The sequence below is a fragment of the Protopterus annectens genome, chromosome 12.part0 (genome assembly GCF_019279795.1).
Source record: "Protopterus annectens isolate FY-2018-M chromosome 12.part0, PAN1.0, whole genome shotgun sequence".
In the NCBI taxonomy this organism is placed as follows: Eukaryota; Metazoa; Chordata; order Ceratodontiformes; family Protopteridae; genus Protopterus; species Protopterus annectens.
The window spans coordinates 745,645,103-745,659,318 of NC_056746.1; the positions used below are offsets into that span (position 1 = coordinate 745,645,103).

At 40.3% G+C, this 14,216-nt stretch overlaps 1 protein-coding gene across 1 annotated transcript in view; it reads left to right on the top strand.

Moving 5' to 3' along the window:
- The window catches only part of XPO6 (exportin 6), a gene marked incomplete in the record, with an annotated part of 1,798,279 nt that overhangs the window by 146,058 nt on the left and 1,638,005 nt on the right, over window positions 1–14,216 (top strand). Inside the window, 1 exon segment of the mRNA XM_044089811.1 lies at window positions 6,155–6,204. Within this exon segment, the coding sequence (XP_043945746.1) occupies window positions 6,202–6,204 (3 nt within the window).

The following is a 14,216-nucleotide window of genomic DNA, read 5'->3' on the forward strand; positions in this document are numbered from 1 at the left end:
CCTAGGATACACAGTAAACAAAAAAGTCAAAACTAGTGCCCTGACGAGATAATATTCCTGGGTGCCAGCTTAAATACAACTGCCCAGATGGCTTCTCATGCCAGACAAGCAAGGACAACTGACTCGATATTTCCCATTGATGGCAACAAAGACCCAACTCCCTGCAAGAAAACTTCTGCAGGCCTTGGGTTACATGGCATCTTGCATACTACTAATTCCATATGCCAGACTGCATATGAGGAAACTACAATGGTACCTAAAGAATCTGGTCTCAACACTGTCACTGTTTGGAAATGGTAATACCACTTATTCCTTGCCTTCAACAGGAGTTTCGATGGTGGGCTCAAGCCTGTCACCTCAACAAGAGACAGCCTTTCACTCAACCCACAGCCAGGCAAACACTGACAACAGATGTATCAGATTACGCCTGGGGAGCACAGATGGCAGGAAAATGTATTCAGGGCAAGTGGCCCGCAGAAGAAAGGCATCTTCACATCAATCAAAGGGAGATGCTAGCTGTACAAAATGCCCTTAAAACTTTCAAGGACCTTCTGCATCCAGGACAACTACTACTACTTCTGCATCCAGGACAACTACTACTAAAGACAGAATACCACAGTTATGTGGTACATAAGCAAGGGGGCACTCATTCTTATCCCCTGTGCAGATGAGCCATGACCTTGTGGAACATAGCTCTCTCCTATCAAGTTCATCTGCAAATACAATTCTTGCCAGGAGAGAAACACACTGGCAGGTGACTTGAGCAGAAACATCATGGATCCGCACGAGTGGAAATTACATCCACAAATATTCAGAATGAGAACACAAAAATGGTGGAGCCCGGACGTAGATCTGTTTGCATCCCCAGTGAACTGCCAGCTACAGAAATTCTGCACAAGGAGTTAACCACCCACGAGCATGGAAAGTGGATGCCCTCTCATTCAGCTGGAAAAACCTACAAGTATATGCTTTCCCACCACTACCTCTTCTTTCAAAGGTACTCTTAAAAGCCAGGCAAGCAAAGCCAAAGATTATCCTGATTGCCCCAGACTGGCCACGCCAGCACTGGTACCCAATCTTAAAGAACTTGGCACAAGGTCCACCCTGGATTTTGCCTCAAATCCCACATCTTACTCAGCAAAACAATCTGATACTTAACAGCCAGCTCAAAACTTTAAACCTGGCTGCATGGAAGATTCCTTAGTCAAGCAAGTAATGCCCCTCTCCACAGCTGTTAAGGATGTCATTCTGGAGGCCAGAAGGCCTCGCACCAGGAAAGCCTGTTCGGATAAATGGAAGAGATTCTGTGCCTGGAACCAGGCTCACAGCCTTGACTCTCTTGTCCCAAATATTCCTCAGATACTACAATATTTAACTGAGATGCTGGACAAAAACCTCTCCTTTTCATCTATCAAGATCCACGCCTCTGCCATCTCTGCTCATTACAGCACAGACCCACCTATTTTTTCTAATCCTTGGTTAAAACGGTACCTCAGAGGGTCTAAAAACATACCAACTCCAACTTGGGACCTCAACTTCGTGTTGGAAGAATGAACTTTATCTCCTTTGAGTCAGCTAACTCAGCAGACTTAAAGTATGTCTCTTGGAAAACTGCTCTGCTCCTGGCAATAACCTCCGCACGAAGAGTTTCAGAATTACAGGCACTAATGGCAGTGGAACCTTTCATAATTTTCCACCAAGACAGGGTGTCTTTAAGAACAAACCCTACTTTTATGCCAAAGGTGGTATAAAGTGTGGCTCTAAACCAAACTATTCACTTGCCAACTTTTTATCCAAATCCACAGAATAAAGGGGAGAGACTTCTGCATTCCTTGGACATACACAGACAGTTACGCTTCTACTTGGACAAAACGAAAGCTCTCCTAAAAACTGAGCAATTGTTTGTAGCATATGCAGCAGTAGCACAGGGTAAAGCCATTTCAAAATAGATAGGACACTGTATACGTTTCCTGCTATACACACCATGGGAAAACTGTACCCAACAACATTAGGTCTCATTCCACCAGGGCAACAGCCACTTCAATTGCCTACCTCAGAGGAGTACCTACCAAGGACATTTTGGAAGCAACAACTTGAGTTCTGTACATACCTTCACCAAGCATAAATATCTGCATCTACTCTAAATCCAGAGCTGGCTTTGCCACTGCAGGGCCTTATAGCCACCCTTAATGCCTTATAGAACCAGCCACCTTACCGCAGCTTTGGGATTCTACCAAAGTGTAATGACTGCAGCAGTGTAACACTATGAACATAGTACAGTTTTGTACCTACCATAAATGTAGATGTTAGAGTGTATACACTGCTGCAGTCCAGGTTACCCTCCCTCCTTCCCCTCGTACTTGCTGGTACGTACCTAAGCCTTCTACCCTTTGCTACCTATGGGGAGTATTTGCTGGTAAAGTTTTTGATTGCTTTTCTTATGTATGTTTTATTAACGATTTGCATTGCCTACCTTTTTGGGGGCACCTGACACCTGGGGCTAGAAAAACTGAAGAAAATGGCATCTGCTGTATCTTGTATACCCCTGTCGCACTGATGGGGAAGAAGCGACAGCAGCCGACGCCGGGCCAAGACTTTGGAACTCGGGCCGACTGAGGGACCGCCTGACGGCAGGATAACCCAAGTGTAATGACTGCAGCAGTGTATACACTCTCTAACATCTACATTTATGGTAGGTACAAAACTGTACTTTCTCTCTCTCCAACTAGAAGCATTTGCCCCAAATTGACTAATGCTGCACCTCCACAGGCATTACCTATTGTAAAGTTAGAGTTAATCATGCTAAAGCGCATGGTAGATCTTCTGTTCCCAGTTAGAAATCTGTCATTCTCTGTAGTCCCCTTAAAGTTCATTGACTGCCTTCAAATAGCTAAACTGAATTGTGTGTCAAAGTGCCAAGACTGGGGTGGCAGCTATGTTTGACTGCCCCCCCCCTTTTTTTTTTTTTAATTTTCCACTGACCAACTTGCCACTTTATAGCTTGCAGATTTCACTCTGAACAGACCCTTTTATGATTGATTGCAAGTGCCAACTTGTCTGCATTAAAAAAAAAAAAAAAAAATTTGCTAATGGATACAAAAACCACCCAGGAACTTGTCAAATGCAGGAAAGAACTAATGGATTTTATTTAAAACATGGTAGACAAGCCCTAACATGATTAATCATACCTGCTTGATCCCCCTCTCCAGCCTAAAGCATGTAATAGTAGAAAACATAACCAACTAATAACTTTGCATTAGCAAGGGATAACTATCATTTTGTTTTTCGTAATTCTCTAGTTGTTCAAGCATATTTAATGTAAAAACGTATCTGATGTAAACTTGAGGACATTAAGTTCTGTACCTAGCTGTATAAAACAGGAGAAATTGTTTTAATCATATATGATCAGTACACTTGCACTTCTCAAGCAGCCCAAAATCAAATTAACTTTAATGCCTTTATTTTGTTGCATTGTAACGCCTAGCTATATTACAGTTAAGTACTTTATTTCTTTGTCACTATCGTAGGCATCAGTCATAGAGTCTCTTCCCATAGTTTAAAATACCTTTGACTTTGTACTCAGTATAACTTTCAGTTTAATTCATTTAAATTTTACATATTTGTAAAAGTAAAAACTATTTAACTTGCTTTTTCAGTCCCTTCAGTGTTCTGCTAACAAGTTAATATAAAGTAGGGTTTGTACTTTAAAGTTCTTCCACCAGTTTAGCATAGTTGATGAGCTCACATTTTTTTGCAGAACCACAGTTCATGTTGATGCTTTACAGTTCTTTAATGTATTCACTAATTTCACATAGCTGTGGACGACTTCTTGTTCATAGCCCAGGTACTCCTGATTAGTCTATCAACTCCTGGACTTTCACTGGCATAGTTTGTTTGTTGTCCAAAGATTGAGATGCAGTCGCATTTATCCTGCTGGTTCAGTTTGTTGCCCAACGCTATTTTCCCCTTAGCATGTTCTGTATGTGAAGTGTTTTTGATCCACCTGGAAGAAAATATTCTAAAGACTGCTAGATGTAACAACTTGAGCCTCACACTTGCTTTTTGGCACACCCTCTTTGCCACAGCGAACTTGCATATCTTCTGCCTAGTGTACAGAGAATGTTTTCTACAAGTGCTGTGTTGACCCTAGGTTTCAATGCTTCTTGCCATAGTTTTATCAGTATCCAAGCTTTCTGCTGGTATAATTTTTTTTTTCTCTTGGTCAGATTTGGCACATACACAAGATGCACCCTCTTAACAAATCATACTGAGAAATACCAGTATATTTGCCTATTTGTACATTTGTAAATTTAATGCAAACAATTTCTCCCTCTCTCTTCTAAGATATAGAAAAAAGTCTCAGGTTTTCTCTGCATGCCTTGTCTTCCAAGTCTGTGCACTATTTTGTGAAACATTTTATTGAGAAGTCAATAAATCCAATAAGCAGAAACGAGCCAAAAAAACAAGCAAGCCAAGTACAACAGGACCCGGAAAAACCAGCAAAATAACGTGTTAAACCAACTTTATTGTGGAATAAAACCAAGCGCTTTCGCTCTGTTATTACAAAGCTTTTTCAAGGTAACAAAAAACACATACAGACTCAATTCAGATCATTAAATACCAATTTCAATCACCACATGACCCTCCTAATTAACTAAATTCAGAATATAACTAAAATAAGACCGTAACATATTCCAAGTTTCAGTTAAAATATAAAAAAAAAAATATTTAAAATATATATAACAATATGGAAAAAAACTATATGGAAATGAAAAAAATAAATGACAAAAATGTAAAAGACAATAAATATTTCATTATCGAACTGTAGACATAATTAAATATAAAATAAATGTATTAATTTTGGTCATTTAATGCTGAAGGTGACCATTTTAACACCAAACCACGATCTACCTAAACCAATAAATAACATTGATCAAGTTTGTTCCCTGTACAGACAAATTAACAAGTAATAAAATGTTTATATGATTATTTAACTATGTCATGCACAAGTAAAAAATATATTACAAACGGGCCTTTCACAACTTTAGAACACTGTTAATATTTATGTTCTCGTTCAAGCCGGGAAACTTTCCTGAGTCTAATTTCGGTTGCCAATGTAATTCTCGATACTCCAGTCTAGTTTCCCAACTTTTTTATTTTTTATATTTTAACTGAAATTTGGAATATGTTACGGTCTTATTTTAGTTATATTCTGAATTTAGTTAATTAGGAGGGTCATGTGGTGATTGAAATTGGTATTTAATTATCTGAATTGAGTCAGTATGTGTTTGTTACCTTGAAAAAGCTCTAACAGAGCAAAAGCGCATGGCTTTATTCTGGTTTTATTCCACAATAAAGTTGGTTTAACATGTTATTTTGCTGTTTTTTCCAGGTCCTGTTGTGCTTGGCTTGCTTATTTATTGAGAAGTGTCATGTTCAGTTAGTCTTTCATTTCAGCTTCTAATTTTTTAGTTTTATTATATAATCTAAGTAGCGATTTTTCCATACTTTATTTGACTTTGTCATCAGTCTTACTTATTTTAAATGTCTGTGTACTTATTCCTTGTTTTAATCAAAAATATTGAATATGAACAGCTGTCGAACAGAGCTTTTTCTTGTACCTTTTGGCCGATTTTTTTTTCTCCAGTTTTCTTCTTTGTTAGCATCTGGGCACTGTAGTTACTAGCCAGTAACTGGATTTTGCCAAGAGTAGTAATTTTCACTTTTAAGAATGTCTCACTTTTCACACTGGGAGAGCAGTGTGTAAATGTTTTGAAAGTCCTGTATATCAGAGGGTTGGTGTTTCCTGTGTTAATTAGGCATGACGTCTTATTTCATTGACCATTCCTGATACATTATTCAGTGAAATTTATGGTCTGGTAGCAGTCTTGTTTGTAGGAAGTAATTTTACCTGTTTGTGTTCATGAAGTACTGCAAAAATGGGGAAAACAAAAATGTGTATATACTTAAAGAAGCACAGGCTTATGCTTTTTCTTGCAGTGTGGTTTTTTTTTTATGCATTTATTTAGGTTAATATGTTCAAGTACTTGATGAATAAATAAATTGTGTAGTGTTAAAAAAAAAAAAAGTGTCAGTTGTAATAAATTCTGACTGATTTGTTTTTGTTTACTCAAGTTTTCCACTTTTCTTGCAGTATATCAGAGCTACTGTTATGCCGAATGGAATGATTTAAGGAAAGCTATGGTAAGATGATCATACTACAATTTCTTTGCCCTAGTTTTAAATGTAGAAATATGCAAGTAACCAGTACATTTGTTTTGTTAAACATTTTATACTCTTAAGCACCTTAACTCATTCCCTCCAGTACAGCTCTTTTGAGTGTGCACCTCTAACGCCCAGTGGGTGTGGCTTGAGCCTTTAATAAAATGAAGTTCTCACCTTAGTTCTAACAATTGGTCATTGACAAAGGTCAAATAATACAATTGTGTTTGCCATCACGTATGCTTCAAGACAAAATATTATGATACCTTGTATTTAGCGTGGTTTTGGAATTAATGCAAATATGAACACGCAGTATTTGATGCCTAGAGGCACAGTAAGAGAACTGCAGAAACACATGGAGGTGCAGTTGGCTGAAGTGAATATGAAACTTGATGCTTCTGTCACAAAGACCACTTAGTAGTCTTCTGTTCCACCCTCTGGAACTTGCCCTTCAGTATGAGTAGATTTGTAGCATAGCACTGAGTAAAAAGCTGTTTTTCTACCATACACAGACAGAACTCTATTTATAGCAACATGATGTTAAATGTTTAAGTATAAAGTTGTTTTGTTTTGACTTATCCTTTGGGAGGCGTTTTGCTTGAATCTTTTCTCTTGAGATTGAGATATGGTCTGCCTGCATTTATATGTTATATGAGGAGCTCCCATGGGTCTGTCATCTGTGTTGTGGTGGCTTTTGGCCACCTTTTCTGTTTTATAATGCCTCTGCACCCGATTCTGTCCTAGAGAAACCTATGGAGGTTGTTCAGGGTTTAGTAATTTACTCTTGTGGCTAAATAGTCTTATCTTTACTACCCAGTCTCCTTTTTAATTGTGTCTTTCTTAAAAAGACAGCTACGTCCAAGTGGCACATCTGCAGTCTGGTAAATAGTGAGAAAATAAAATGGATCACAGAGAGCTCAGCAAGAGTGAATTCCTGAGCACTCTTTTTGTAGTTGTGCTCCCTAGATATGTGGCTTGGTGACTGCCACAGACCAGTACCTGGCCTCTGAAACACTTTTTCAGACAGCCTCATGTCTGCTAGAGGCTTCTACACCAGGCAAATGCTGTTTATTCAGTAAAACAGTCCCTGGCGGAGAAGTTGACCAGGCCCAGACAGTGGCTTGGTCCCTGTGATGGGGAAAGGTGGGTTTGGACTTACCTGCTTGTGCAGTTTCCTTCCCCACATTGCCACCCCCCCCCCCCCCACCAGTACCCTCTGCCCATAGATTACATTTTAGTTGTCTGTTGACTTTCGGCAGTGTGCATCTCTGGCCAGGATCCATTGCTGGTACACAGGATGTCAGCAGTGGGACTTGGTCTTTACATGTCATGGAGTGAGGGTGCTGGGATAAGTGGTATACTTAAGGAGATTCTGGTTTCAGCATTCCTGATGTGTGCATTGCCAGTCCTTTGCGTAGGGAGCAATGCATTTCCCATCTTTAGGATTCTTAATGTTTGCCTTCCTTTTAGCCCTGTCTCCTGACATGTCACTTTCCATTTTTTGTTAACCAAGTAAGCCTACTGGACCCAAGTATCCCTTTTCAGGGGTGACCTGGGAGCACTGTCTGGTTGAAGAGCTTGCCCAGAGTAAATGCATGCCAAGGGAATCTGAGTAGAGGAAGTAGCTTTTTAACAGAACTGTAATCCTTCACAGTGCCTAAGCAGTGTGGAATCTTGTATGTTTTTAGTCTTTTAGCATCTCAAACCCATCCAGTGAGATGTTCCATTGGGTTGTCTCTCCCAGGCTGTACCACCTGCCCCCTCCATTTGCCCTCAAGTAATGGTCTGTTTTAAGGTGCATGCTTGGAGATGCCATTAGGACTATTGGCAGGTCTGTTTTAAACCACAAAACACAGCCTGAGAGGAGTAGTTTTGGATTGTGCATAGTCCTTTTCAAGTCCAGAGCAGCAACTTTTTATTCTTCTGAGGGTGTCTGGTTTAATGAGGTCCTCAAGACAGTGAGAGAGGTTGGCACGTGAAGGACATCCCAGTCTGTTTCCATGGTGTGTATGACATGCATGCAGCGCCAAGTATCTGATATCCCAGGCAACCATCTCTACCTCAAGTTTTGTGAAATCTGGCATTCAAAGATAATGTGATGCAGAATTTGGCTTGCCCCCAAACTGCATCACTTGCACTATAAAAGGTGGGTAAAATATTCCTGCCTGCCAAAGATTTTTGTGGGCAGAGGGCATGTGCTTATGCCTTGCTTCTAGTGACACTGAAATGTAACCTAAACCTGGATTCTAGGTGATCTTTCCTCTGGACATAGTCTGGGGTAGTAGTTTATGAAACTGATTTTCATATGTTCAACTTTAGGGTATGGAAGTACTGGCCTTGGCCCTGATTTTGATGAGAATGGACTAGCTCATCCAGATCTAACATTAAGGTGGGTACATAAATGTGCATCAGTAGAGTTTTCTGTTTACTTTCTTCTCTGCATACTGACAATCTGCTTCCATCTTGTCAGACCCTTTAATTTCCCCTTTGAGTGATGACAAGCCCCAGGAGGTGGTAGTTTTGCAGTTATTGGAAGTTTTCTTGGTTATGACCTAACCCTTCCCCAGAGTGGTGGATGTATGATCTGTCATTGTGGGGAGCCATTATTCTTTCTCCATACGAGTGTACACTTCCACAGGATTGAAGTGAAGGCTACTGTAAAGAGGTTTAGTGAGCTGCATTTATGTCCCATGTCAGCCTTCCCTCTTCATAGGGGTATTTTGGGAACTCATTTTCCAGATTGCTCCATTGTTTTCCAAGGTAGGCATTTCCCATCCTACTTGGGCTGCCAATCGAACCTGTCTCCACTGAGTTGTAATAAGGGCATAATTCATGACACCAATAATTTATGAAAACTCTGTGCCACTTGTATTTTTCTTGGATAATTTTGGATAACGTGCATTTGACCTTTTTTGCTGTCCACCTTAACTGCTTGTGTACTTTTGTCTCAATTGACTTGCTTTTTATCTCGTCCACATTTGATAACTTATCGGTTACACATTTTATACTTGTGATAGAGTACTCTTTAGTTGCATCCATTTCTAATTTGCTGTGTATTTGTACTTGTGGTGTGGTTTCCTCCCTTCACCTCCTTTGTAAATGGATATCAACCCAATCAGATGTCTGTTAACAAAGTAGATGAGAAAATCACTGACCAGTAGTGATTATTGTTGGTTGTGTGGTTTACTGTCCTTTAATCCTGATCATTTCAGAAGAACAGAGGTTGAAGACCGTGGTGCAGTTACAGTCCAGTCTGTTGTGGTAGCAAGTATGAAATTGAGGATGTCTGTTTGGATTAAGAAAGGAATTTGGCGAATGAAATTTTGCATTAGAAAGAGATGAAAGAAAAGGAGGCAAGTGTGGCACAAAGTCATTTTAATGAAAATATCTGTAAAATGAAGTAAAAGGCACACAAGCTTATTTGCTAAGCCATGGTTGCCATATAGGAGATCACAGTAAGGAGTTGAGTTTCAGGCTGAAAAAAGAAATCTGATACATTGGAGAACACTTGGGGGGGGGGTCCATCAGTAGCAAGCCTTATTAGAAGTGTTGGTAGGGAAGTTCAGAAATGTTTCAGATCGATCAGGCAGACGTACAGAATAAGTATCTGCATTTACACAGGAGAACAAGGTGTAGTACTAGTGCTGGGAAGTAGAGCAGATGTACATGGGGTCAAGTGGATGGATGAATGAATAGGGAAGAGGCAAGGCACATAATTTTTGGTGGAAGTGAGACAGTGTCTTGATGAGCTATCTCCTTCAGTACAGAAAGTGGCAGTGGTCCTAATGGTGTCTGCAAGTCCATTCTACCTTTTAGGAAGGACTACTGGTTGTGCTAAATAGGTGTTCTGGATGCTACAACCATATAAAGATAGCATGGCAATCCAGAAGGTTTCTTTGCTTTTGGCTGAAAGTCCGTCATTTCCAATATAGAGCACTACCCTGTGGTCTCATCACATCCCCCAAGGTGTTCAAGTACATGGCAGTGGTGACTGCTTGCCTAAAACTGTAAGTTCCTGGTGTTCCCCTAGCTAGACAGCTGGCTCCTAACTGCTGCCATCAGAGGTCTAGTGATCCAGTGAAGAAACTCATTGCTTCAGTTTTCTCAACACTTGGGGATTACAATAAATCTGAGGAAAAGACCAACACCAGTATAATCAATAAAATTCATATGGTGCCAACTGGATACAACATCCCAAATAGCCAGACTCCTAGAATCAAGAGGTCTGTTTATCCATCTTAAAGCTTCCAAAGTTCTGTCCAACTCTAATCCATCAGCAAGGCCTATTCTTTGACTACTGGAGCCAATGGCTGCATTGATTTACACTATTCCACAGGCAAGGTATTATGCAAGTGCTGTAGTGGATCCTTTATTGTTCAATGTTAAATCAACCTCTTTACTTTCTAGTACGACTCATCAGTATGCAGGTGTTACATTTTGTGGTGGTTTATCTCCCCTCTTCTCTCAGGGTCAACATTTTACCTTTCCACCCCCCCCCCCCCCCTGATAGCCACTGTGACAGTGGATACCTTCTGTTAGGGGTGGGGAAGTGGGAGTGCATTTCTAAGGGAAGACTGTCCAAGGCATGTGGTACATCTGAAGCCAGTCTTCAAATTAGTGTTATGGAGATGAGGGCAGTCCTGGCAATGTAGGTGTTTCTGGACCCCTTTCCCAGTGTTGTCATTTCCATACAGATGGACAAAGTGGTGGTCTGTTACATCAGCAGACAAGGGGGAACCCATTCATACAAGTTGAGAAGCCATAAGAGCGTGGCAGTGGACAATGTTTTCTAGAAGTAATGCATATCCTGAGGACTTCCAGTGTCTCAGCAGACTGAGCAAGGGTCCCTCCGTCAGTGGCAATTATGATTTTCAGTTGCTGGGGGCAACTGATGCAACCTTTAGTCTTCCCACATGAAAACTAAGTACAGTAGGTACTTTGCTGTCATCACCCCAAAGGGACAGTCATCAAGGGGTGCTCTGGTGCACAGTCTTCCTCCACATCTATCATATGCTTATGTTTTCCCATGTTTTTCCCTAATTAAGTTTCTGCAGAAAGACATGAGGTGCAAGGAAACGGTGAATCTCATTGCCATCTTCTAGCCCATTAAGTTTGGTTTACCTTTCTTTGGTCTTTTCTGAAACACCCTCTGTGGCTACTGGATCCTCTTCCAGACCTGTTTCACTTATCCAGCCAGACTCGTTGAGGTGTGAAAACCTTGAAGTTAACTGCATGGTTCCTTCAGTTCCATTGATGGCCAGGGATGCCAAGCTATCCCCTTAAGTGATTAATATTTTAATATAAGAAACCCAAGATGGATTAGATGAAAATGGAAAAGATTTACTCTTCGGATGTCTCCTTCTTAAGGCTTTAATACTTTCTCATCTTCACTTCCTCTCTTGTGGATTTTCTAGCAAGGTTATTCCAGGAAGGTGCCATTTTTCTCAACAGTTAAAGTTCAGTTAGCAGCCATATCCAGTTTTTATTTTGGGGAAAACCAAAACCCATTGCATCTTGTAAGAGTTTCTTAAAAGGAACTTTACTGGTCAACCCCCTATCAGAGATCCAATTCCTGCTTGGACTATTACCTTGATGCTCCAGGTTCTATCCATATCACCTTTTGAACAGCATCAGCAGATCTAAAATTTCTTAGAAAATCCTCTTCCTAGTGGCTGTCCCTTCTGACACAAGAAATTTAGAAATGCAAGCATGGTCTTGCAAATCTCCCTACTTTGGTTTCACAAGAATAGGGTTTCCATTTGAATTAACCCAAACTTTCTTCCCAAAGTGGCTTTGGAGTCCTCACTTAACTAGGTGTTTAATCTGACTGTTTTCTTTCTGAACTTTTCTAACAAAGGTGAGTACGTCATGCACTTAGATGCTCATTCGGCTGAGATTTTACATACCTTGTAACCAAAGGACTCCGGAAAACGGAATTTTTTTTCCTTCTCAAAGCTAAAGTTGGGACAAGGTGACTCTCTAAAGTAACAATGTACAGGTGGCTGGCTGTATTGTCTTTGTATATAAAGAAGAGACTGGCTCTTGTACACAAATCCAAAGCTCATTCAACTAGAGCAGTGGCAGCCTGCACTGCTTATTTTACTAGAGTTCCCATAAAGGAGATTTGTGATGTTTACTTTTGTCTAACAATTTTACCTTTGTACTATAAGGTGAACATTTTATTCTCTGTCCCGTGCATCCTTCTGTTCCACCATTCTTTGGATTATCCTTCCACAAGATCACCATGGAGTGCTAATAGCTGGTGTCTGTGTGTCTGTGTGTGGCAAAGGGAAGCCTTTGCTCACTTTCTGGTGTCGTCGTAAGTGGGTGCAGTATTTTGTCAGCATGGAAAGAGGTGGTAAACAGACTATATACTGCACCTCTTCCCTCTAGGCTATCAAATGTTAGCTAAAATGTCATCCCCCCCTCCTAGTGCCTTTTATGCCAAAACAAAAGTACGTCTGACCGAGCAAGTCGAAACCAAAAAAATCTTAATGTGTTATGGCTCTGTGCTTTGATTCTAAACAAAAAAAAAAAAACTCCACTCCATACAAGCTGTCATCACCTAGAGATTGTTAATCTATGCATTTGCGGAGACCTGATTTAAAGCTGTGGAGAGTACTTTGGCTGTACAAGGCTATAATGCCTTCCACACATTTAGACAACCTACTATACTAACAGACTAAATATGGTTGTCTCTTTACATAAAAAATAAATCTACCTAAAGGCTGGTCAAACAGGACCATGCACTTCAGCTTCTCCATGTTTAAATCACCGTAGTGAAAATCCCATACCACTTTTTTGCAAGCTGTGCGACCCAGGAAACCTATGACATGTAGTTAAAATTATTGGAAACACTCGCCATTCCATCCAATACCATTGCCAACATACTGGATCTTTTCCACAATAATATGGGAGAGTGCTGCACACCCCCCTAGTGTAATGTGTTCTCTGGTAAGGTCAGAACACAAAATGTTCTCTCTTGGAATTAAAAATAAACCTAGAACCCCAGCTAACCCTGGAATATTTGGGAGCTACTGAATGCCAAGTTCCTACTATTAAATGATAATCTGGAAAAATTCCAAGCCTCTATAAACCCTCAATACATTGCTGCCTAGTCAGAATTGTTAAACCCAATGCAAGCATGTTAATCACTGCATATAGGCAGCTGTACCCACTAGGAGGAAGTACATAACTTACAAAATATAAATAACTAAATAAAAATCCACCCTGGTGGAATCCCAACATCCATAGGCCGTATAAAAGAAAGAGAATCCTGGCAAAAATTAGGAGGTGCAGCACCCAGCAGGATAACAGCATCTCGTCAAACTAAAACAACTGAGGACATAGTCTACCTAAGCCAAATGGTAAGTATGACCTTCCAGGCCAAGGACAACCACAAGGCATTCTTGAGCTTTCTTCACAACCTTAAAGGCAATAAATACACAGTTGTGTACAGAGCTCATTGTTGATGGCACCACCCATGAGCCAGAGATTAATTGGGGTCTGAATGAAAGATGATAAAATCAGCAAGCAAATGAGATTAGTATTACTGGAATGGAATTCATCCTTGCATCTTAAGTACCTTCACGATGTGGACCCTGTTTTTATGAAATCTCACCAAGTCAACACTGCACAAACTTTTATTTTATGTAGCATATCGTGAAGTAGCTTTAAAAAAAAAAAGAGGGGGGTGGAGCAGAAGTCTTGGATGAAAGTGCCCAATCCTGTTAGGCACACTGGTACAAGGACTGGAAGAAACTATGTACAGTCCTAAAGACACAGGAACATTCCTACAAAGTGGTTGGGCCAGGCTTTGGGTGGAGGATGGGCCCTCCTGTTGAAGGAACTAGTAGTCTGCAAAAACCTACAGGCCAAAAAAAAAAGCCATAAAATGATAGTGTGGCCTATTGAGGATAAAGAAATTGTGTAGTCTTACTATTATGCAAGAAGCCAAGAATTTCTAAACAGAAGATATACAAAAAGTTTGAGAG